At 39.9% G+C, this 26,657-nt stretch overlaps 2 protein-coding genes across 2 annotated transcripts; one reads left to right on the top strand and one right to left on the bottom strand.

Annotated features, from left to right (window-relative positions):
- On the top strand, nucleotides 1–13,357 carry LOC124259346. Its single transcript, XM_046693468.1, has 4 exons — nucleotides 1–195; nucleotides 9,242–9,548; nucleotides 10,411–10,624; nucleotides 10,959–13,357. The coding sequence occupies exons 1-4, from the start codon at nucleotides 109–111 to the stop codon at nucleotides 12,550–12,552; spliced, it is 2,202 nt and encodes a 733-aa protein (XP_046549424.1). The 5' UTR covers nucleotides 1–108; the 3' UTR covers nucleotides 12,553–13,357.
- Nucleotides 13,358–18,786: 5,429 nt separating this feature from the next.
- Nucleotides 18,787–22,194, bottom strand: LOC124259366 (protein RNA-directed DNA methylation 3-like). The gene is made up of 3 exons (XM_046693492.1): nucleotides 22,019–22,194; nucleotides 21,744–21,953; nucleotides 18,787–21,678 (listed from the first exon to the last, which is right to left on the bottom strand). Exons 1-3 carry the CDS (start codon nucleotides 22,192–22,194, stop codon nucleotides 21,504–21,506), a joined length of 561 nt encoding a protein of 186 aa, XP_046549448.1. The 3' UTR covers nucleotides 18,787–21,503.
- Between the last annotated feature and the right edge of the window lie 4,463 nt (nucleotides 22,195–26,657).

Here is a 26,657-nt window from a genome sequence, read left to right as displayed (position 1 = left end):
GTTCTTATCTGCACAATAGGCTCAGCTTAACGGGGATAGTTGCTGGTGTGGTGATTAAGCCTGTCTTTATTGCTGTTTTATTGCTTGTTGACATTTGTTGACAACACAATGTTGAATCAGCCAGAGAAAGGAATCAAGAAGTCGGGTTACCTAGAGATCAAACAGTCTTCTAAAGTGAAGAATAGGAAACTGAAGGTGAGACAAATTGCACATTTAGTAGTGACTGGATTGGAATTCTTCTCAAAGATTTTACAAAATTCAGTATTAAAATCATCTGAATTACACATTATTTTGTTTCCAAACTTTGATACATCAGTGACAATACTGGTGTCTAGTGAAATGACCTTTTTACCTTTCTGGACGTGGTTTCTTTTCAGGTATAAAATGAGGTGCCTTTGCGTGTGTTTGTGACATGTGCCAACGATGGCGCAGAATACGTTTACCTGGTACCGTCACTATTTGATAGTGATTCTTAAAAACAGGCTTAAGATATACTCGTAATCGCACAGTCGACTAATATTTTAACAAAGACTTCTTGTGAATGTAGAAAGGGCTTGGTACTGTTCATTTATTTGATTAAATGCAAACTATGCGATGTGAAAGACTATGCGAGAGTAGCCGTAGGTGTTCGCGTTTTATGTTAATATATGTGTCAGTAGCTTGACTATGTTCTTAGAGAATCGTTGCATGTTTCTTGTGCGCATATTTACTGTGAAAATTAACGATTGGTAACTATTTGAATTATTTACCGCCACTTTGTTTTCTTTAAGCATTTACTTGATTTGACACTTAATGCCATCCTGTGCGTATCGATTATTATCAAAGGTTCTTTTTCATGAAAGTAACAAATATAGCACTGTCAAATGTCTATAGTACATGTTTACGAACACGTTTATTTTGCTTCCTTAGTGTTAAGTTGATGTCACGAATATAACAGTGTTTTGAGGAATTCATATCTGTGTATTAGAAAATTTTGATTCCTAATCTGAAACAAACTAACAAGCAAACAAACAAACAAACAATAATAAATGAACGGTGGCTAATGGTGCATGAGCATACTATACGCATGTTACTAGTATCAGAAACATGTAATTGATCTGTTTACACCTTATAGTGATCAATACAAGGAATGAAATACATATAAAGGACAATATGCTTTTCATTTCTTTTCATAAGCAATGATATACGGAACACATTTCCAGACAGAGAGAATAGCTTCATACCTTAAGAGGCAGTTGCAAGCCATTGTTATTGAACCAAAGAAAACATAGGTGCCAATCTGAAGTTAAAAAGAGGCTCTTCCCCTTGATATAGTACCTATGTTCAGTCTTTGTCTAGATATTGTAATTAGTGCCATGTTTGAAACTGACATCGACAGTCAAAAATTTGTGGAATTATTGACTGCAAGATTGACATAAATCCTAAACGATGAGTTTAAGGATTGAAACATTATGAAGTCGCAGCACAATTGTTGTTACTGTCATTTGGGCTGGGCTTCGTTCCTCTTCAACAACAAATGTCCATGCATGTTGTCAATATCAACAACTGTCCATGTATGTTGATAAACAGTTTCCTTAAGGCTCAGTTCTTACACCACGAGGACATTAATATCTTGTTTCAAGAACCCAGTTTAACAAGGTCACATAACAATGTACTGCTGTATAAATTTGTTCCGCGCACCTGTTTTGCAACTGAGATAAACACATCGCACGTTACATGTGTTCATTCTTTGTAAATTGCGAAAGCAGTACCACGCGTGTGTGACCATCATTTGTCAATGTCGTCATCACTTTTTTGCTGCTGTGGCTCCGCAATCACTAGGCAACTTGAACTGTCGTGTCAAAGATACTGTGTATCATGGATTGCTTACGTCAAAGGCGAGTAGGAGTACTACCATATCATTCTCTGACATCACTTCACTATCAATGCATGACGCAATCAGTTATATGTCGTTGCCCAAAGAGAATACGAAATTGTGCAATCTTATGGATTTGTGGGCTTAAATATTTGTCCTGCTTATAGACGAATGATTTCACTGTGTGTGGTTAAAATATGTTTAATAGTTTAATACTATCATTCGTAATTTAATGAGACGATGAAAACGAATTATATTCCTATATGCCTCTACAGTAGATTGCATTTCTCAGGCATGTAGAAATAAATTGCTCGCTTTCTGTTTTCTGTTCATTTGGACAGTCAGTCATAATGTTGTTAAATTATTGCTGAAAGCAGCACAGAGCCAACTTCTCACCCCTTCATTTGGAATCGGCTATTTTATATAGAACTTGGGATGTTTGGTAGGCACCAGGCACTTTTTACGTCACGGGTCTTTTATCTGAAAGGATGATCCAAGCTATTTCACACTTCCACGACACATTTTTGTCACATCTGGAAGGCAAAGAATTGTGTTGTAGTGCGCAAAGGTTTTGACGTTTTAAATATATTAACATACGTATCTTCATACAACAGGTTCATATAGATCAGCGGTCATCCTAACTAGATATCATACCGATACTTGATAGACACAAACAAAAGAGCTATAAGCGATATATCATATCTACAGCATTAACCCCAAATGTTGTTCGTGACGTAAGCAGTATATAATACTACCTAAATGGCCAATAACTAACAATGCCCAATTATACACTGTGTGCACGCATAATCCCTTGAAGTTTGTTTGTTTGTTTGTTTGTTGCTGTCCGTGAAGATCCGGATTAGAATTGATCTTCTGCAACCCATGCTTGTCGTAAGGGGCGGCTAACGGGATCGGGTGGTAAGGATAGCTGACTTAGTTGCCGCATAGCATCGTATCCCAATTGCGTAGACCGATGCTCATGTTGTTGATCACTGGATTGTCTGTCTAGACTCGATTATTTAGAGACCAACGCCAAATAGCTGGAATATTGCTGAGTGCGACGTTAAACTAAAAACCAACTAGCATTACTGTGTTGCAAAACTCACACAATTTTTTGAAAGCCTATCTATGCCTTTTACCCTAAATGGAACAGTTCTACAGATAGCCGAAACTGGATATTTTCTGATGTTTACATTTTATATTTCCATAGGTATATTAGGTACATTATATATACATATCATCATAGACGTTAAATGACCAGCAAGATAAAACCCAGGTACAGCCGTTATCGTCTTCTGTGCGAGTCAGTAAGTACGTGTACCTGTAATCAGTGGCAAGAAGACAGGTTAACTGCAATCCAGATAAACAGCCCCGAGTTTACGTTCTCCGACACTGAATCTTAAGGACAAAGTTTGCTGTCTATCTATACCACTATATCAATTAGGGATGGACATTCATTGATGGAAATTTACCATGTAAACATGTTAGATGCAAAATAGGTCATTTATGTCTTCAATCACCGGCTTATATAATTACACACTGGCTTTGATTCTGATTTTAGCAAGAAAATATAAAAAGAGAAAAGAAACCCCGTATTAATAAATAGTTAATAGGTGAAGCTGATATATGTTCTCTTATTTGCATCTGGACACACTCAACTGATGAACTGACCATTTAATGCAGTGAGCCGACAAATTCATTTTTCATAATTATGAAGCATACCTATTTTTCTTCAAGTTTTCTCAGATTTTCGCTGAAGGATATCATTTTATATATTCATCAAGCAAGAATAAAGAAGTTGAAATCTTTAAGACAATTGTATCTGTATAGATGCAACATATTTGAAATGGCACTTAAGATGTGTCTCTTCCAAAAGAGAGCTCAACCTGAAATATCGGTTTCTGTCCCAATATGACGATAGCAGATAAGTATCTGTATATAGACTGACTGATCGTGACTGTCCAGCGATCACTGACTTAGTGACCTAGATATCATGTCCATGAATGGGAATTAGGTCACTCACGAACTTATTTAGTAAAAACCATACATGACTGAAATGGATTTGTTATTTAAGAAATACAGTTCGCTCTACCACCATGTATAGTGTATTGTAAACCGAAAGTCACTGTGTTCTTTAATCTGATTGGTTGAAAAACGTGAACAAATGATATTTGATTCCCGGAAATTCTCTGCGTATTAATACATACAAACATCGCTCACACCATTGTATTGTTACGTCGTCAGCTTTGATGACGTCATTAAAATCATAGTCCGAATGACGTCACAAATGAGCAGTTCCATATGCTACCATAGGAGACAGCCGAAACGGCCGGCTGATGGCATTTCACTGCTGTACCCGTACTCGATATAAATGAGTGCAAACACAAAAAAACGTGTGTGGACCTTTTGGTTTACTTTTGTGTTTACAATGTCGATAAACATCATGTGTTGGCGAATTTCCGGGTGTTATTGAGTATTTGAAGCACTGGAATATTTCATTTGAAACCTCCGACTGACGCCGTCGGTTCCAAATGAATTCCCGTGCTTCAAATACTCAATAACACCCGGACATTCGCCAACACATGATGTTTATCTCCTAAATAAAACACACTTTCGCCCTGAACTATTATAGTTAAAGTACGAGGACGCTTGCGTCCGAGTGCTTCAACGTTATAATAGTTCAGGGCGAAAGTGTGCTTTATTACACTATACATGGTGGTAGAGCGAACTGTATATCTTTTTTCTAAGATGCCAAATTTAATACTTTCTAAGGATAATTACGATTAATTTAAGGCAGAAAACAAACGACGGTGTCGGTGACCTAAATTAAGAATCCTCGCACAGGGCTAACTGGCGCGCTGTTCTATTGATGTGTCCGCCCCCCTACGTTAAGACGAACGTTACCAGAAAAAAAAACAAATGATAACAGTTTGATGACGGTTTATGTTCGGATTAAATATCTTCTCTAAATTATTTTAAATACATCTGTCATTAACGTAAACCATATGGGGCAATATGAACGTCGCATTTCTACTACCAACGTAAGTTTAGATCAGTACATCTAGATGAAGCTGAGTAGTCAAGCGACATTCCACGATTGCATTGTGGGAATGTAAACATTGCGAACGTTACCGTGTCGCTGAAAACTTGTGAGTCGAATTGACACATTTTAACCGTCGTAAAACATAAACGTAATGTTTCCACCAGTGATGTTAGCTGCGTGAAGCAACTGCAAACCAAGAAACGGGATGCAACGGAGTAGTTTACTGTAGGAGGCCGTACGAGGCGATGACAACTGACATGCATCGTGACGTCGCTTACATTGTGACGTAATGTAAAATGGTTCGATTACGAGGGGGCACACTAGAATGGCGCAGTGACGGGATAACGTCATTCAATTGTTAAGTCATAAAAAAACTATACCTTTATTGTCTGATAATGTTTGTTTTCTTCGATTGTTCTAACCGCTAGGCATCTTAGAATTTCCATTATCGTTCAATTCATTGAAAAATGTAACAGTTTCAGTGTTTTCCATTTGTAAACCATTGTGAAATAAATCTAGTACTATTTCTGCCACAGTGCAAAATTATTTCTCAGTATTCTCAATTAATGGGAAAGAACATTAACATTGCCTGTATCAAAGATTTGTTCGTCAAGTAGGGTGGTTCTATCTCCAGCATTGTTGATATTAACTGAGCAGACCGACGGTAATCAGGTGTTCAGAGGATGATAGCTGGTTCAGCGTATGTATGCCAAGGTCGACTGTGCTAGCTGTAATCGATACTTTAATTGGCTAAGGTGATTAACATGGCTGCGTGTCCAGAGCTGACTATGTTATGTCAGCTTGAACTTATATACCACTGGCCTTTGTTGTATGCCCATACCTAGCTGTGTTCTGCCAACTTGAACCTATATGCCTCTGGCCTCTGCTGTATGCCCATACCTAGATGTGCCATGTCAGCTTGAACCTATATACCTCTGGCCTCTGCTGTATGCCCATACCTAGCTGTGTCATGTCAGCTTGAACCTATATACCTCTGGCCTCTGCTGTATGCCCATACCTAGCTGTGTCATGTCAGCTTGAACCTCTATGCCATCTGGCCTCTGCTGTATGCCCATACCTAGCTGTGTCATGTCAGCTTGAACCTATATACATCTGGCCTCTGCTGTATGCCCATACCTAGCTGTGTCATGTCAGCTTGAACCTATATGCCTCTGGCCTCTGCTGTATGCCCATACCTAGCTGTGTCATGTCAGCTTGAACCTCTATACATCTGGCCTCTGCTGTATGCCCATACCCAGCTGTGTCATGTCAGCTTGAACCTATATGCCTCTGGCCTCTGCTGTATGCCCATACCTAGCTGTGTCATGTCAGCTTGAACCTATATACCTCTGGCCTCTGCTGTATGCCCATACCTAGCTGTGTCATGTCAGCTTGAACCTATATGCCTCTGGCCTCTGCTGTATGCCCATACCTAGCTGTGTCATGTCAGCTTGAACCTCTGGCATCTGGCCTCTGCTGTATGCTCCATACCCAGCTGTGTCATGTCAGCTTGAACCTATATGCCTCTGGCCTCTGCTGTATGCCCATACCTAGCTGTGTCATGTCAGCTTGAACCTCTATACATCTGGCCTCTGCTGTATGCCCATACCCAGCTGTGTCATGTCAGCTTGAACCCGTATACCTCTGGCCTCTGCTGTATGCCCATACCTAGCTGTGTCATGTCAGCTTGAACCTATATACCTCTTGCCTCTGCTGTATGCCCATACCTAGCTGTGTCATGTCAGCTTGAACCTATATACCTCTGGCCTCTGCTGTATGCCCATACCCAGCTGTGTCATGTCAGCTTCAACCTATATGCCTCTGGCCTCTGCTGTATGCCCATACCTAGCTGTGTCATGTCAGCTTGAACCTCTATACATCTGGCGTTTGCTGTATGCCCATACCTAGCTGTGCCATGTCAGCTTGAACCTATATGCCTCTGGCCTCTGCTGTATGTCCATACCTAGCTGTGTCTTGTCAGCATGAATCTATAGGTCTGCTGGCTGTATTGTTTCCACGAATAGCTGTTGTGTCTGGTGCCTTCAGTGTCTACCCGTAGTGCTGCGTCAGTTTGAAACGTTTCTATGTTCCCGAACACTGCATATGATTTATGCATAGATAACAATACTTCTGACGTTTTTCCTTCAGATAGTTTGTTTATGGATATATAATCGTTTTAAACCAAATAACTTCATGATAATGGTACTTAACTAATAATACTAATGATAACAACAAAATATTGATGGGATAATAATACTGGTGATGGTAACGTTGATGGTGACGATGATGATGTTGATGCCATATTGGATTCATATCTCACACTTTTTCATATCATAAGAACATACTACGAAACATTCACGCTATGATAAACTAAACTGTGCAAGACCTATTTTCGAGTGGTTGCTCAGGTAAACACAGAACTTGCCTTTGCATGTGTTTGTGTCTAGGCTCATTGTTGATACAGGACACGTTCACCATAGACAGCATCATAGATCCTGAACCATATTATCTTTCCAGCCGTTTATGTGATACACAAGCCATAAATAAAGCATGTCTATGTTTCCCTCAGGTCAATCACACTGGACCTTTAAATTTGAAATGGAGTTATTTGTGTATGCCAAAATTATATATTATATAAGCTTTAGTTGACGCCCACCAATTCGCAAATACCAAATATGATTACGGACAGGGATTTGCTGGGTTTTTAAAGCGTCTAGACAAAGAATTAATGTTGCAGATTAAAAATATTCGGTTTTTAAAAAACATTTAGGACAGCCAATTAAATCTACGATTGCTCTTTTGAAATTATCCCTTTGGAAACGTTACTAATTGTAATTCCGTAAAGCAATTCAATGCTTTGTTGGTAAATCATTAATGGTATTCTTTTAAAATAACTGCAGCAATTGTCCATGAAAAGGTTTGCAAATTGTTGTCATTTAAAAAATCCTGCATGAACAGCGATGTATTCACTCATGACTGAACAGTCGTGTACATGAGTGCGTGCAGATCGTATCGAGATATTGATAAAGATGTGATAAAGCTCGAACTATCACACAAACCGATTTCCCTTATCAGAGTCTGCCCAATAGCAGCGGAGAAGGTTCACTCTCCGCACGCTGATTGACGCGTGCCATTATGTAAAGGTATATGTTGTAACCACATGGCCTTGAACATGGACGTATACCAGTGCACGCAGTTCGCTAGTTATCTGAGAGGATTCGGGGTGCAACTGATCATTGACAATCCATGCTTGTTCTTAGAGGCAAGAAATGGTATTGGGTGGTCAGGCTCCTACGGCGTGGTTGATGCACGTCGTAGTATTCCTATTGCGTAGATCAAAGCTCATGATGCTAGTCACTGGGTTGTCTGGTCCAGACTCAGTTATGCCGTAATGTTTCACCTGACGTTAAACGGGGCTCACGGGGTCTTCTCGTTTACCCACCACCTATTGTTCTAGGTGGGCAAATCACTGAAGCAGAATAAGCTGCTACACAATAGATGTCTCTTAGGTTTTGCTCCCCGTGAAATAAGACCCCCTCCATTATTACTCCCCGTGAAATAAGGTCCCCTCCATCATTGTGATTCTCATAAGGTGTGACATACATGTAGAAAATCAATTTATTTGTGTGTTCAATGCTGCACAAATATACAGTTCATTTCATCCATTTCATACATTGAACACATTTCGTACATTGAACACATTTCATACATTTCATACATTTCATACATTTCACACATTTAACACATTTCATACATTTAATACAATTCAATACCCAGTTAAATGAGAAACTGCGTCACAATATGCATACACATTCATGTTGCCACGTTAAACTACAAACCAACGGCGTTAAACAACAAACGAACTAACAAGCAAACAAACGAGGAAACAAACACGGATAAGCCCAATTAAATGTTTGGCACTCCCTTTAAAAAAAAATTAAAATCATTTAAATAGTTTCCGTTTTAATCAACTTTTGCTTTGCACTGCTTTCAGTGCCATTATGTCCTTCAGACACCTGAGCCTCGTTCTACCAAGTAGTGTTAGCTTTACGTTGACCGTAAGCATTTTCGAAAGTATGGGAATTAAGATCACCTTAGCGCTGGTATCTTTTTGTGGAACCGGATCCTGGTCTAGTTGCAGCGAGAGGGAGACCAGAGGGTTCTCAGACCAATGAATCTTCAGATTACACCGTACAAATTATAAGTTTTCTCGTGCAACATGCACCATTGCACTGGGGCCATTAACTTTCAACATTGCTCCAAGATTGTTTAATAACAAGGTGTTTCATGCAGCTAAGTAGAATATGAAATACCTAACAATAATTATTTGTCTTTTTCCGTAGTCATGGAAACGCCGCTGGATTGTGGTACATCAGATGAGCGACCTCACCAGCGGTACCTACGCTGCCAAAGTTGAGGTGTACACTGATGCCGAAACAGCCAGTCGAACGCCAGGAGACAGACAGACGTATATTCTGGATCACGTGACCGATGTTCAGCTCGCGACGTCAAAGACACGCCCCTATGCGTTTGAAATTGTAGAGACAGAACCAGTTCTAGTCTTCTCAGGGTCGTCCAACGATGAAACGTTGGAGTGGATGAACGCCTTTAAGAAAATCTTCTATCCAGAAAAACCAGGAGGAGAATACGGTAATCTTGTTTGAGTGGCATTTTAGAAGTTGAGACGTACAATATGGAACAAGTTTTTATGGATAACAACTTCTTGATTTCGTGAGTGCGACGTTTCGATACAGATTCTTGTACCGTTGTCTTGCTTGACAACGGTACAAGTATCTGTATCGAAACGTCGCACTCACGAAATAAAGAAGTTGTTATCCATAAAAACTTGTTCCATATAATACGGTAATCTGTTATTCAATGCTCAGTGGAACCGAGAGGAAAATATATAAACTATTAAGCTAGGAAAGTAGTAGTCTTGTCAGAGTGGGATTGGCTTAGGTCAGCAGTAGTTTTTCTAGTCATCTGACAGTTTGTCGACTTAATGTGTGAGAAAAGGGCAATATTATGCAAGGTTCTTGAGAGGCATATAGAAGTTGGTATTTAAGGATAAGACAAAATATTATGGATGACAACTTCTTCTGTGTTGCATACATAACATTTCTGGGCTATTCCTTGCCTCTTCGCACTTCATTCACCTGACGAAGGGGCAAGGAATAGCCCAGAAACGTTGCGTGTACAAATAAAAAGAAGTTGACATCCAAAATAGTTTGTCTTATACTAATATTATGCAAGCCATAAACGGTAGCCAACGAGCACCGGAGTGATGATGGCAGCAACAAATAATCACATTAAGGAACAATGTGAGATTCGAACCCAGGAGCAGCGGATCTTAGGACGGATGATAGGCGCAACTCTAGAAGGCAACACTGAGTATTTAAAAATGTTAGCGCAGTGAAATTATAAATTATAATAGTCATAATCGTTTTCTTTAAAATGCCTCAGTCATATTTTTGATTTCCAAAATATTATTTCAAATTACGTCTGTCAACAGGCAAGTACGAGATTAGTATCCAGCCCAACACTCACTCTGCACGATTAAACTTGGATGGGAAGTACACGCTGTCAGTGACGACCAGTGACGTGTCAATTCAGACATCAGATGGTGGTGACGTCATTAAATGGGGCCTTGGTTCCCTGAAGAGATTCCACCTGGACACCGAGCCAAACGCCAATCAGAGAAAAGTGTTGGTCATACAAAGTGGACCGTAAGTTCCTTACCACCATTCGATATTGTTATGTTTTGTTCAATCTGTAAAACGTGTTAGGTATTTGACGTTAATCTATTTACGTTTGACCATAAGACATGTCAGATGTGATTTTAAGCATGATTGCATAAAACATGCCATTTGGGAATAGGCTAATATGTCTTCAGCATAGTGAGTTTATATGGTTTTACATCGATATTAGCAATATTTCAACAGTATCACGGGAGATGACTCTAGAGATGGGCTATTTCACCCATGTGAGGAATCGAACCCGGATTCCCTTGTCAGCATTGTGGCTATAACACTATGGCTGATTAAACCCCTTGTATTCCAGAAATTCCTACACCGGAGAAGGCACATTCCGCTTTTTGTCCAGTCGTGCAGAGACTATCCTCAGTGCCATAAGAATGTGCATCAAGGAAGCGATTGGTCTTAAACAAAAGCAACGAGAGTTGATGCCTCCGGATCCCAACAGAGATAGGGCGGTGTCCTTCACCGCCAGCGAGAAGAACTTCTCTGTGTTACTTGACAGCAGCAAAGGGGATCGATCAGGGTCGATATTGTCATCGTCCTCGAAGGGGTCAACAATGTCTTCCCCAGCATGCTCCCCATCAGCGTCCGTTTCCGCCAGTCCACCTGACTTACCAGCTCGTAGAGTAGGGGACCCGAAGGGGATCCCAAAAAATGCAAGTGTTCCCAATATAGTCGGACATGGTGAGGATACAGGGTACAGCCATATTCAGGGCAAACTTAGAACCATGTCCCTCACATCTCGCACTTCCGTGTCCTCACGAGATTCGGGAGTAGTGTTCCCTGAAGCTGATGGAAAGGGGCCCGCGGAAAGAGTGAGGAAGGTTTCTGTAGAGAAAAGATGCTTCAGCAACTCTTTCGATAGTGCTGTGTCCAACGGTTCTTTCGAAGAGGCCAAGAGGAAAATCAGTGACGTTGAACAGTCCATAGAAGAAGAAAGCCATCCAATACCTATATACAATGACATTGACGAGAAACTCGTCATCAACGATTCTAAGAACAAATCAACGGATGGGAAACAAAGGAGGCATTCTACTGGTACGTGTAAAAAGGAGAACGAGTATGAGGATTTAGATAAGTTCAGGAACAAAGATAAGGAGAGTGAAGGAGCACCTGAAAAGAAGATAGAAGACATCCCTCCAGCGTTACCAGAACGGCCTCGTGTCATTCTTCTACGACAATCGTCCAAAGAAGAGTCTCCATTACAAAGAACTGGATCGGGATCTAAAGCTTTCAGACACAGCTGTATGGCCAAACTTCCTAACTTTGATCAAGGACGAAGAAGTTCTTCAGCTGACGTTGCGAATCAGGCCGGTGGAAATAATGACCTCTCAAGATCAAGCAGTAAAGACTTGTACGCATCAATTCCAGACTTAGGTTCACGAGACAGCATGGTTTCTGATGCCATTCCTATACACGATGGTCAAACACAGGCGTCTCCTTTAGGAGACGTCAATGAGGTCTGTCTAAACATCTTTGCCCCCTCTGTTGGGGACTGGAGGATTTCAACAGGAACATCTCCACTTAAAGTTATTTCCAGATCATTGCCACCTACTCCTCCAGAAACAAAACCTTCAACCCAACCTCCAGTGGAAGACCTTTTGGGCCTTGACTCTCCCCTGACAAACACAGACCAACTGCATGTTCCTCTTATTGATATTACAGAAACCGAGGACATGACTGTGACCAAACCAGCTGATTTGTTGAAAGATTTTGATCCTTTTGATAGTAACTCGATGAGCAATGACTTATTAATCCAAGGTGATTGGCCGTGTGCAGTAACCGACACTTCGGCCGATACAGGCCAGGAAAACCCTTATTTCGACATGAGTGGGAACAATAAGGACGAAACAGAATCGGAAACAGAACTCATTTATATGGCGCCTTCAAAGGAATGAACACATGAACATATTACTCCGCTAAGGCGTATGTCAGTTTCTTTTATGGGAGAGGACAACCGGCATTGAGGCTGGCTGTACACGTTGAGACACCAAGGATGACAAAGGTTGAATCCTGAATTCGAACCCGTGACCAGCAGAACCTGGCACAACAATGGGACATAACTCTGCACGGCCATAGTTCACAGGTATTGTTGTTCTGACATTTAAGACAAGACTAACTGTAGATATAATCAACACTCAGTATAATGTATCCAGATTTGTCATTAATTACACGTTTCTGCAATACACCTATATGTACATAGAGTGGTGTTATAGATGAAGATGTGCAATCTAAGAAAAAAAGTGCAATACTGTGACTCCTTCCTGAAGAAAGTAGCTTTGCCTCACAAGAATATTTAATAAGGAGAATTTGTCCGAGAATCATGTTGGTGTCATCAAGGTACAAGTTCGTAAAAATATGATATCAACGAAATTAATAAACATAAACATGCCCAAATGTGGAGTTAACCCTGGCAGATCACGAAATGATATAAAAGGTACATTGCAGCTGCTTTGATTTGCATCACTGGAGGATATGTAATGCTTCTCAGCATATCGATGTACTATTTACCCGCTTTATATTCACGCCAGTTCCAGAACATTATTTGTCGTGTGTCCGACAGGCATCCAGTAGAACATGCAAACATATAACGTTTATGAGTGAGTGAGTGAGTGAGTTTATTTTTACGCTGCACTCAGCAATATTCCAGCTATATGACGGCGGTCTGTAAATAATCGAGTCTGGATCAGACAATCCAGTGAGCAACAGCATGATCATCCATCTACACAATAGGGAACCGATGACATGTGTCAACTAAGTCAACGAGCCTGACCACCCGATCCCGTTAGTCGCCTCTTACGACAAGCATGGGTTACTGAAGATCAATTTTAACCCAGACATATCCGTAAGAGGCGACTAACGGGATAGGGTGGTCACTTGGTTGACGCATGTCATCGTATCCCAATAGCGTAGATTGATGCTCATGCTGCTGATCACTGGATTGTCTGATCCACATTCGAATATTTACGGGCCGCCACCATATAGCTGAAATATTGCAGAGCGCGGCGTAAAACAACTCACTAAACCAAACCACAGTGCTGAGCAATATGCCATTAAACCGGTTACATTAAAACGAAACATATATGAGTGGTCATATGAACCATACGGTACAAATGTGTGATATAACTGCGTCGAGGCGATATTTGAAAGCTTCGCCTACTGACTGAGTCTGTAGATGAAAATCTGGAAATAAATACTTACCTTTAGATGATTAAAATTAAATACGAATACTATAGATTGTCCAGATTGCAACAGGTCAACACAATCGATTCTTTGAGTAATTACGATAATACCCTCTTCAAATAAAGGGCATTTTTTCAAAGCTTTTCTGTGATATTTTGTGTTTGCTGGAGAATACTTTTTTCTGTAAATGCTGATTCTTGAATACGTTACCCGATTTTAAGACCAAAGCAACGAAACAGGATTTACAGTGTATGAAATAAGGCCCGTCCGACCGCCCGGGACGGGCTAGATTTCTCACGGACGGTCTAAATTTACAGTTAGTCAGCCCGATGGTCTGGTAAATATTTTAGATAACATGTTCCATACATCTGAGTATTTTTTCTCGATTGTCTGGTCTCGTTAAACCCATTTGGGATGGTAACTTTTTAAAGTTACCAGTCCTGATGTCTGGCTGGGTTTGGAGCTTATTACTATTATACTTATACACACTATTTGTTTATGAACAAGCCAGTTGATCGCGAGTTGTACATAACTATTTTAAGATAATGCACCTTTTGACCAGTTTAAAAATACTTTACCAGATGAGATTAATTGATATACAACCATATACATGTTGTTCCACGTGTGTCAGGGTTGTTCTAAGGATAGGTCAATTATCAATCAATGTATCAAACGTCAAATTTGTAATATGTATTTGTGTATCACCATGCTCATCAATAAAGTGCTATTATCCTACAGCTGTGTATTGTCATCATTTAGCTCCCCTCGGATCGTGCCCAACACACAGGGTTTCGACCAACACCGGCAGGAATCATTACTGGAAGTAGTTTATTGCACGTGATAAAAACAACCAGCAGTCTTGATCGTTATGTGGCTGTTCAAAATATTCATGTTTGATTTTGTCCACCGATTAAGTGAACTAGTACACCTCCTTCGTATTGATTCCAACGACAAAAACGACGGGATTGCCTAAAACCCGGGCCGGGGCGGGCCAACGATATTATTGGCCAATTACACCATTTTCGATAACCATGCCTGCAATTAATTAATGTAACATGCACCCTTGTCAATAATGAACAATCAGTAGCCACACACGTATACCATAATAATCTTATTGCGGGTAAACGGCTTAAAACTGGGCAAGGTTACATGTAAAAGAGGAATCGTTAACGAAAGAGGATTCATAACGTATAAATACTTCAGTCTATCCTGATACACATTTCTGTCGGCCCTGAAAAGCTTCTTCATCTATATCCAAGCAAATACCACTTCACGGGACACTGTCCATCGTAACTAAAGCATGCCCACTTGTTGAAGATAGACGTGTTTCACAGGTGTGTAAGTCTGGTCTTTGTTTTCATGTGTTTTCTAGCATGTGCAACAAACGCAAATGCTGTGGATGTGCGACATGGATTCAATACCCTTGAAATCTCGTCTGACCAGGGTTCGGGTTGTCATATTTTAATACACGCGTAAATAAGTGGTAATGGGTAAATAGAGTGCGACAACATTGACACGTATATAACATGTATTCAATAAAGAAACGTATAGCTGACAATGGTCATATATTTATGAAAGTACTGACTAACTGACTGAGTTTGGCTTTACGCCGCTTTTAGCAATATTGCAGCAACATCACGGCGGGGGACACCAGAAATGGGCTTCACACGTTGTACCCATGTGGGGATTCGAACCCGGGTCTTCGGCGTGACGAGCCAACGCTTTAACCACTAGACCCCATTTATGAAAGTAAGTTTGAGTGACACTGGACAGTGATAAAGAAAACACTATTGAACATGTATTGTCCAATGGAAGTAGACATGGGACGTAACAAATGACAAGTGCAGAAAGGTCAAGGTCACAGAGAAGTCAGTATCTTGTGTGACCACCATCAGCATCAATGGTTGCCTGCCATCGGCGTCGCATAGACTGGATAAGATTCCGGATGAACTGTCTAGGAATGTACTGATATTCTTCCCGCAAAGCCAGAAACAAGGCAGCTAAGGTCTGCGGCTGGGGATCACACTATCTCACACGTCCATCCAGTTCGTCACACAAATATTCAATTGATAACAGATCTTGTGATCGGGAGGGCCATTCAAGAACCTGAACGATGTTCTGAGCAAGAAAATCTCTGGTTAATCTTGCTGTATGCAGTCGAGCATTGTCATGTTGGAACTTGACGTGTTGGTGGTTCATGAATGGAATGACATGAGGCCTGATGATTTCATCACATGAATGTAGGGTTGTAAGATAGTCTTTGACGTGAATAAGACCGGTTCTTCCACTGTATGGGATGCCTGCCCAAACAATAACACTTTCTGTTCGCAATCGGGAGCATACCGTTCATGACGCCGCATGTACAGTCGTGCTCCTCCGTCAGGAAGCCTGAGCATAAACCGCGACTCATCACTGAACACGATAGTTCTCCACCTCTGTAATGGCCACTGGAGATGGTTTCGACACCACTGTCTACGTTGGAGTTGGTGCCGATGCCAAAGCTTTCCTGTGGTACTCTGGGACACATTCAATTACCTTGCAAACGCTGTATGTGACTCACCAGCTTCCAAATGACCGATCACATTGTTGCGCCAAGCCTTGGTAAGTCGAGGCATCACTTCACTTCAAGAATTACGTTTGCCAAATGCCGTCAAAACAATCAGACCCACTTGTCTTTATTGCAAAGTTTGCATAGATTGTGCATGCATGGGAAAGCGCATGAATCAGGTTTTTCAATGGCAATGGATTCAAACTCGGTAATGGTTGGAGCCACGTTCACCATAGACATACTGATTAGACACACACTTACGGTTCATTTTCGAAACATTACATGGAAAAATACTGGACTCAACCCAACAAAAAGCACCAGAATCGGAACTTTACTGAGAAAGTGTAATCCCAACATCTGCTACATTCGATCACTTCCATATGGCGTTGTGTATCCATAACTCTTGAATACTGGTGACCTCTTCTGTCCTGGAATCCCCAAAGTAAGACAACTGTTATTACTGGTGACCTCCGCTGTCCTGGAATCTGTTACACACTGCTGTTAGATTTAGACCAGACAAACAATTAACTCACAAAAAGAGGCAGCAACCATGGTACAACACCATGCATCTGCTAAGTCCGAGTGCCTGGCCACTCAATCGCCAATTCATTTCGTCTCTCTACATTAGGTGTCTCTTTGTCTGTGTGCCTCTCTGTGTCAGCATGTCTTTACGTGTGTGTGTTTGTGTTTGTGAGTGTGTGCACAGGTGGGTGTCTGTGTGTGTTGTTAAACCATAACTCACGTAAGGCAGAACAAACGCAAATCAGTCTCTGTTTCAATTGGCTTTTATTTTCCAGAAATGTACCTGCAAACTGTCTTTCCTAAAGACATACAACATTCAGGTGCAATGGAAATGTTTCCATACTATAGTTACACTTGGAAGTACAACAGTTAAATTGTATAGTCAGTTCAACTGAGTACAACAGCTTTGATCACCACTGACCGAGTCGTAAAATACATCCCACAGGGATCAAATCATAGGCGGATCCAGAGGTTCCCTCACCTTTTGTCCTGAAAGTTTATTAAATGACCATTGAAACGCTCGTGAAAACGGGTGAAAATGAACTGTGTAACCCCCTTTTCTCAAAAAGCTGTATCCACCCCTGCAAATCAACCCTTTTCCAAAATATACCAATTCAGCATAATCAAAAACACACAGATAAGCATGTCTTAGCAAGTCATGTCAGAGTAAGGTTCGAGTAGCTTCTGCATCAACAATAACATCACAGTATAATTGGTGGGAACACAAAACATTACAGTATAATAGGTGGAATGAAACAGATAAAACATTCACACAACAAGGATACATCTTCTGCAGCATGCTTTGGTCAATAGGTGAGGTGAGGTGAAATTGGGTTTTACATCGTGCTTGAGAATATTTCGCTCATATGACGACGTGCATGCGCGTGTATGTGTATGTGCGGCTGCTTGTACTAGCCTAGACTTAAGCTGGTTTCATACTTCTAGGCCACTGAGATACCATGCATAAATACCCTACTCAGACACATTATACTGACTCCGAGCAGACCAGTCCTTGCATGTTGTACCCATTAATGCCGAGCGCCAGGCAGGGACCAACAAGTACCATATTGTAACGTCTTTTGGTATGACGCGGTCGGGGATCGAACGCGCGACCTTCCGCTCTCCGGGCGGATGCTCTAACCACTACACCACGGAGGCGGTCTTTGGTGAATAAGGCCATGAAATCAATAATGTTTGTAATTATCACTAAAAATATGCAGTTGGCAGAGCTGCAGTGAAATGAGATTTGAAGATCAGCTCTGTGGGGGCCAAGTTGACACTGCATTATCTTTTTTTGCTCACACAATGCAACACAATGCGTACAGTGTTCTGCCTCGTGTTGTTGGCCGAGGTGACCTAAGATGACAAGCAGGAAGTACTACTTTTCAACCAGTGTTTGTAAAAGAAAGTAATGCGAGGATGGTATCAGGACAAACAGATCTTAAAAGCAGGTCTTGATTATATTCTTCAGGCCATACATAAAAACCCCAGCTTATTGGGACAAATAAACAGACACATAAGTTTACTACTGGGCATAACGACACATGCAACTGTGAAATTACCTGCAGACTTAAAATCTGTCTGGGGCCTGAGGGCAGGGGCTGATTTCGAACTTGACCATACTTATATTTCTAATACAATATAAAGTAACTGCCTGAAGGAAGTAGTGAGTGAGGTCTTTTCACGCCGCTTTTAGCAGTTTTACAGCGATATCACAGCCGGGGACACCAGAAATGGGCTTCACATTGTACCCATGTGGGGAATCAAACCTGGGTCTTTGGCGTGACAAGTCAACAAGGCTACCCCCTGTTGGAAGTAAATCACTACTGTACATCCTTATCACTACCCCCTGTTGGAAGTAGCATCAAAACTAGACATATACAGTGTGAAACCTCTTTATTCTGGATCTCAGTAATCGGAATAAGAGCCAACCTATTACATGATTACTGCTTGGAATGACAACACACAGAAACAAGTAACTCTGCAACCTGATTTGGTAACCTGGGTGAGAAACATCATTCTTGATTAACACAGTTTCATTGAAAGAAATCGTAGAATATACTACTCAAAAGAATTTAGAAACACCAGATCATTTCATATTACTACATCAAATGTTTACCTTCCATTAACAGTATCTATACTAATCAGTCATCTGCTAAAAATATACCAGTTTGTATATTTTGCATAATAAGATAATATCTAATTTTGAAGATGCTTAAAATCACTTGAATTATGTCACTTAACACTGACTGAGCTAGTCTACAAATACAAGCGGTGGGTACTGGTGATATGTTTGAATGGTCATCAGTCAGGATGCATTTGTGGTTGCTATAGAGATTATGAAAGTACATAAACTATTTTAAACATGTTGTCACTGTGATAGTTATGGTTTAAGGTTTATTTATCCAAATGTTTTTTCGTCAAAAGCAATTTCTTTTTTGGGGGGCCTTGTTAACCAGCCAAAATAAATACTTATTCTTGTCTTCTTTGGTTGGCATTCTAGAAGTTGAGGAAATGAAGAATGAAGACAATATTTTTTTTATGGATATACGACTTCTTTATTCTGTAAAGGCATTGTTTCGACATAGATTCTAACTTGCTTGACAATGACATTAGAATCTATGTCGAAATGTCGCCTATACAGAACAAAGAAGTGGTATATCCATAAAAGCAAGGTCCTCATTCTACTTATTCTTGTGGTTACTCCTGTCCATCTGGAAAAAACAAATTGTCCAGGTATTTTTATATTTCCTGCTTGTAGGTTTTGGTAGAATCTGTGACTGTATGAAAATATGAAAGCCATTGCCTAAGCTTCACCTTGATTCAGACAAAATATTCATGCATATAATTGGACTTATGATTATTATTGCCCTTTTGATTATTATAAACAATGAGTTGATCCTCTCAGTGAGACGGCTCTGTACACTGTCTTCAGTTAAAGCATCTTTGAAAATTTGATTATCTTGTAAACAATTTTAACATTTTATGATGGATTATGGAATGTGATTATTATTAAAGCAATACAATCATAGGAATGACTTTTAACAAAACAGAAACACATTTCCAGACATATTTTGCTGAATTTAACACTGACATATAGACAGCAATATGCTGAATTGTATATGAAAATTGATTAATACAAGCACAGACCATACAATAAGATCTTATCACATGATCTCTGAAACAAGGCAATACCATGGACACAGATATCTCTAGAGAGTAGTTGATAGCTCCTTGTGTTATGAAGGCTCTCCTAAGTTGTCTCCCTTTGCACACTATTTCGTGAGAACATTTACCAAATCTCAACAAATAGTTGAATGTGCATCAGGTTCAGCATTAGCTTTTGCATCATTACTAATACTAACATTTAATTTGTTAAGTATTGTAAGTGCTGTCAGTAAGTAGTTCATACAAAAACATTAGCAAACAAATAAATATTATATCTTGTACTATGATCTAATACACAAATAAGGCTTGTCAACTGTCCACAGCCAATGACACAGTATCTGTATGATGAATTTGTTTGGATTCTTTTAATATAAATAACTAAAAATAAACTTTGAACATAAACAAAAAATACTAAACATACCTGGTAACATATATTTTGATGAATATGCAAGGTGTTTGACTTTGCTCAATGAGTGTTTAACAAAGACAGACAGCAATAACAGGCCTACCCACATGTTCCAGATGATATTTCCTCTAATAAGAGCTCACTTCATAAGGCATGGATGAAGGAGTGAGTGAGTATGGTTTTACGCCGCTGTTAGCAATATTCCAGCAATATCACGGCGGGGGACACCAGAAATGGGCTTCACACATTGCACCCATGTGGGGAATCGAACCCCGGGTCTTCGGCATGTCGAGCGGACACTTTAACCATTAGGCAACCCCACCGCCCGCATGGATGAAGGAGGTAAGATTGATATATGATCCAATATTTTCCAGACCATAACTTCTCTTTAAACAAATTCTTTTATTGGCCTGTTCAGAAGTTGGTGAATCAGATAACGACAAACTTTATGGATGAGCACCATCTGATTAAAGAACTTGTTCATGCATAACGTGTCTCCTAATCTCTCTTAAAACAGCCTGCTCTATAAGGACTGGGTGAAATCTGAAAGTTTGAAATAAACGCACAGTTTCAGGTGATGGTTAGTAACCAGTACATTTGAGCATCATAAAGATTCTCAACTAAACTGTCCCCATCACAGATACGGAGAGAACAAGGGCAAGGTCTTTGACTAAACCTGTCCCTGACATGGTCAAAACGGTAGAACAAAGGGCCTTGGATCTCAATAGTGGAAATATATGCACTGTTTGTGTGATGAGCAAGATTAACACTTGTAATCAGTGACAAGACATATCTACTTGTTTACATTCACACATTTCAGTTCCTATTGTGACACCATTTAGCTGTGTGATGCCACTCTCAGTGATATTCCTGCTATACGACAGTGACATCTAGTGTTTGGGTTTGTATCTTCCATCAGGGTGCAATGAGTCTCATCGACCACTGAGTCTGACCACCGAGTCTGACCACTGAGTTTCATCGACCACTGACTCTCATCGACCACTGAGTCTGACCACTGAGTCTCATCGACCACTGAGTCTCATCGACCACTGAGTCTGACCACTGAGTCTCATCGACCACTGAGTCTGACCACTGAGTCTCATCGACCACTGAGTCTGACCACTGAGTCTCATCGACCACTGAGTCTGACCACTGAGTCTCATCGACCACTGAGTCTGACCACTGAGTCTCATCGACCACCGAGTCTCATCAACCACTGAGTCTGACCACTGAGTCTCGTCTGACCACTGAGTCTCATCGACCACTGAGTCTCATCGACCACTGAGTCTGACCACTGAGTCTGACCACTGAGTCTCATCGACCACTGAGTCTGACCACTGAGTCTCATCGACCACTGAGTCTGACCACTGAGTCTCATCGACCACTGAGTCTGACCACTGAGTCTCATCGACCACTGAGTCTGACCACTGAGTCTCATCGACCACTGAGTCTGACCACTGAGTCTCATCGACCACCGAGTCTCATCAACCACTGAGTCTGACCACTGAGTCTCGTCTGACCACTGAGTCTCATCGACCACTGAGTCTCATCGACCACTGAGTCTGACCACTGAGTCTGACCACTGAGTCTCATCGACCACTGAGTCTGACCACTGAGTCTCATCGACCACTGAGTCTGACCACTGAGTCTCATCGACCACTGAGTCTGACCACTGAGTCTCATCGACCACTGAGTCTGACCACTGACTCTCATCGACCACTGAGTCTGACCACCTGCTACATAAAGTCGTACCACAAACAAAAGAGGCTGGTCACCTTTTCCACCTAGAATTCCACTTGGGCAGAGATGACAAACCTTTTATCGAAGTCAGTAAAATATATATTAATTAACTAAAACTTCTTAGGCCTCATCATATTTTTCCAGTTGGTATTTGAAACTGATAAACAAGTTACTCTGAAATTACAAGAAATAAATAAGACGTCTGACAAAAACATTTTAGATAATTCTGTTACACAAGTAGAAAAAAAAATATGTGATTCTATCTTTGCTGTTGATAAGAAAGGCTGAGTATGAAATATCTTCATTCTAAAAGATTCAAATACAATCAGTTATCTATTGTTAACATTTCACAATCATTCTTCCATTCGCAATCTTAATTTCACTTTATTTGATTTACTTTTCTGTTTAAAGTGAAATTCATCGGTACGTTTTCACTGCAAACAGACCATAGTTTGGTTTTCATTTCTGAGTATCAGAGGAAGTTGAAATATTTTATTTATGATATTGGGAATGCACACAGAATTTGTAAACCAACTAATACAAACCGCCTTACCACAGTCATCTATTTCTGTACAAACACACAGAACAGGTACAAAAGAACTTAAAAACATCAGACTTTTTTTACATGACTACAGTTGATTTGTCATAGCTAATGGGCACTTCAACCTTTAGCCTTCCAAATGAGGGTGTTTTTCATCCTGGTTTGAGTATTATATTTAGTGAATATGTCATAATTGTGAACAGGAAATTGAAAGACATTCATTACCATATGAAAGGATATCTCTTCCTGTGATAAAAATATAATTTTCAGGAAGTGATATTGTTCAAGATGTATCGACGATATTAGCTTCTACTTCCATATTAAACTTCACCAATACATTTCCTTGTCTACATTGCTTCAGACAGGACACCGATGTAGATATAACATGCACCAAATAGCACAAGTGTTTCATATACTGTACAAACATGGCTTAACAGAAAATAAAGTCTCTTTGATTATCATTAAAAACAAAAAAGCATGCACAATAAATAAAATAACATATCTACAGGTTATGCACACACATTTCAAAGTGCATGGTCAAGATAGGCTACAGTTCTGTGTTCAAAATATTAAAAAAACATGCACAGAAAAAGTTACTATATGTGTGAATACCTTGGTAAAACTGTGTTTTTTCCTTCTACTTAGACACTAATACACAGTGCATCAGCAAAAACTATCCACCGAGAAGACACCTATTTTCACATGCTTTCATTGGTGTTTTTATAACAATAATGATCAAAACTATTTAATGACAGTTTTTAAAACCTTAAATTAATACCTAAGACAATAGTCAACTTCAAAGCTTCCCAACTATATATTTTCAATACACTTCTTAATTTTATTTGTAATTACCATTTGAAAGACTGGACTTGAAGAAAAAACTATATTATACATATATTTAAAACATCAATATCAACAAATATTTGACATGTTATTTTACAAAGTGACACTATTACTACTGATAATCAAAGTTAAAAATCACATCCAAAAATACCTCTACCTTTTTGTGACACCTGTATTTTATTTAAGTAGCCTAAGGCAAGTTTTCAGTCAAAAGCACTGTTGAAGAAGGGTAGTTACATCATGAAATCTGTGACTGAATATTTTCCTGTTTAACAAATTAATGTTAATCATGCAGTTTAATAAATATATGACATGCATACATGGAGTGATCTACATTGTTCACCTTATAAAGTTCAACTACATCAATATAGCAGGCTATGTATAGTATGTGTTATCAATATTTACAAAACATCAAAAGACTTAAACAGAATCTTCATTTGGGAAACAGTGAGCGAGTGAGTTTGGTTTTACGCCGCTTTTAGCAATATTCCAGCTATATCACGGCAGGGGACACCACAAATGGGCTTCACATATTGTACCCATGTGGGGAATCGAAACACGGGTCTTCGGCGTGACGAGTGAACGCTTTAACCACTACACTACCCCAGCGCCCCTTGGGAAACTGACTGACTGACTGACTGAGTTTGGTTTTACGCCGCTTTTAGCAATATTCCAGCAACATCACGGCGGGGGACACCAGAAATGGGCTTCACACATTGTACCCATGTGGGATTCGAACCCGGGTCTATGGCGTGACGAGCCAACGCTTTAACCACTAGGCTACCCCACCGCCCCCCTTGGGAAACAGTAAATGATGTATTGAATATGAATTCCTTTGTGATAGGTCTGTTTGGACACAGTATTCAAATTATATCATGGCATGTAAGCTTGATGTGGGAGGAGAGACAAGTGATGCAGGTCGTAGATATTTATAACTGACAAACATAGCAATATAATCAGGATGAATCTAGGATTCAAAACCACACAGGTTCCCGACATACCTAAGGGAGGTAATTCATATATGGACTGTGTTGATGATCAGAAGGTAGTTTTGATGCAGGGCCCTTATTCTTGAAACGTTCGTAGCCCCAAGAATTCTTAACTTTGATCATAGCCAAGGTGTTAAGAATGGGCTTAAGAAGTTCTTAGGGCTACAAACGTTTCGAGAATAGCTAGTCAGGTCGTAAATATTCATAACTTTGGTGAAACCCACAATCATGGGTATGGCGCTGACAAACACTCAATATGATCAGGATGAATAAACAATTCAATACCACATAGGTTCCTGGCATACCTAAGGGAGGTAATTCATTTATGGACTGAAGGTATTTGTTTACAAATAGACAATGGAATATTACAACAGGCAATAAATATATAGGGCATGGGTCAGACATGAAAGTGACTGAAAGAATGAATATGGTGCCATGCAGTCAGCACTGATGGTACACAGAGTGTCCGACTGAAGTGAGCATCTACTGTGTCCACACAGCTCTAACGCTTCATCATCAGACCCTTCCCTCAGTGATGAACTTTTCATATTGTCTGCGATCACAGGACCAAGGGAATGGATCCAGCGGTTAGTGTAGGCTTACCGAAATGTGAGCCCTGGGTGCCGTTGTACAAAGTAACCTTCATGTCTTCGAATGGCACTTAGATGCAACCTTAGCGTTTCCCCAGTCGTAAGTCTATGTTATGGTATGGGAGTTACGATCACCTTAGCGCTAAGTTGGGTTGGGTATTGCCAAAATTTTCGGATTGCGATATGTTGTGATATGGTTTGGCGTATTGCAATATGTATTGCAACATATTGTTAAAGTGTAACACATGGGTTAAGGTAATGAAATTATTGTTTCCTTTCTTATGAAACAATGCCACTGGCCACTGTCAGGAATTGTACAAGAGGTGTAATTGTACAAGAGATCAATTGAAAATGTTTCCAAATTGAAGACTTCGCTCGAGAAAAAGCTTCTGCAGTGGCGTCTGCCATTTTGGTTTGCCGGTACCAATCTATTTATTTTTATCTATATGGTTTAAAAGTCACGCATATGCAAATATATGAACAATAACATTCTCAAAACTATTAATGTATAATAATATAAAGGAAATACAAATGTTATTAGTAGTTTTGACTACATCTACAATTACCGATATCGGGTGAACCTGTTCGCGAAAAGTGTACTGCAATATATCATATTGTGAAGTTCGAATTGCAATATACCGGTAAACTGGTATTATCGCCCAACCCTAGCGCTAAGATCACTTTGTCCAGCGGCACCCTGGAGATATAGAGGATGTCGCTTCTTGAGAGACAACTCGGCTTAGTCATGTTAGATGCAGAAAGAAGGTTCATAAACATAAAGTGTTTCCTGCATTAGTTTTCTTTAACAAGTTTAATAACAAATAATTTTCTGTAATATTTTTTGGTTGTTTGAACAAATAATGTCTAATTACACTAAACTCTGTTTTTCTATTTAATGTGATCTAAAGGAATGTTCATATACTCATAGATATACAATCTTTGAAGTCATGTTGAACCTGCAACACAACACAGATGGGTATGTAACTTGAAAATGTTAAACACGTCCAAACAACAAAAGAAACTATCCATTCACTCAAACTTGTGCTCTTCTGAAAATGTTTCAAACATTCTGATTAAACGATCGAGACTACTTCTAATTTCTTGCTTATCAACAAATTCACTGATAAATGATCAAAATGTACATATATCAATAAAAAAGAATCAGCCTGACGTTTTGATATCTGTGCAAAAATGTTACACACGTTTTTGTCATTATCAGCCTGTATTCCTTATTCCAGAACAAAGGTCAAGGCCGTATTCCTTATTCCAGAACAAAGGTCAAGGCCTTATTCCTTATTCCAGAACAAAAGGTCAAGGCCATATTCCTTATTCCAGAACAAAAGGTTAAGGCCGTATTCCTTATTCCAGAACAAAAGGTCAAGGCCATATTCCTTATTCCAGAACAAAAGGTCAAGGCTGTATTCCTTATCCAGAACAAAGGTCAAGGCCGTATTCCTTATTCCAGAACAAAGG

Source organism: Haliotis rubra, unplaced genomic scaffold (assembly GCF_003918875.1).
Source record: "Haliotis rubra isolate DU_JTF1 unplaced genomic scaffold, ASM391887v1 Scf72, whole genome shotgun sequence".
NCBI lineage: Eukaryota > Metazoa > Mollusca > Gastropoda > Lepetellida > Haliotidae > Haliotis > Haliotis rubra.
Note: the sequence above shows the minus strand (reverse complement) of the source record. Positions and strands in the feature narration are given on the sequence as shown.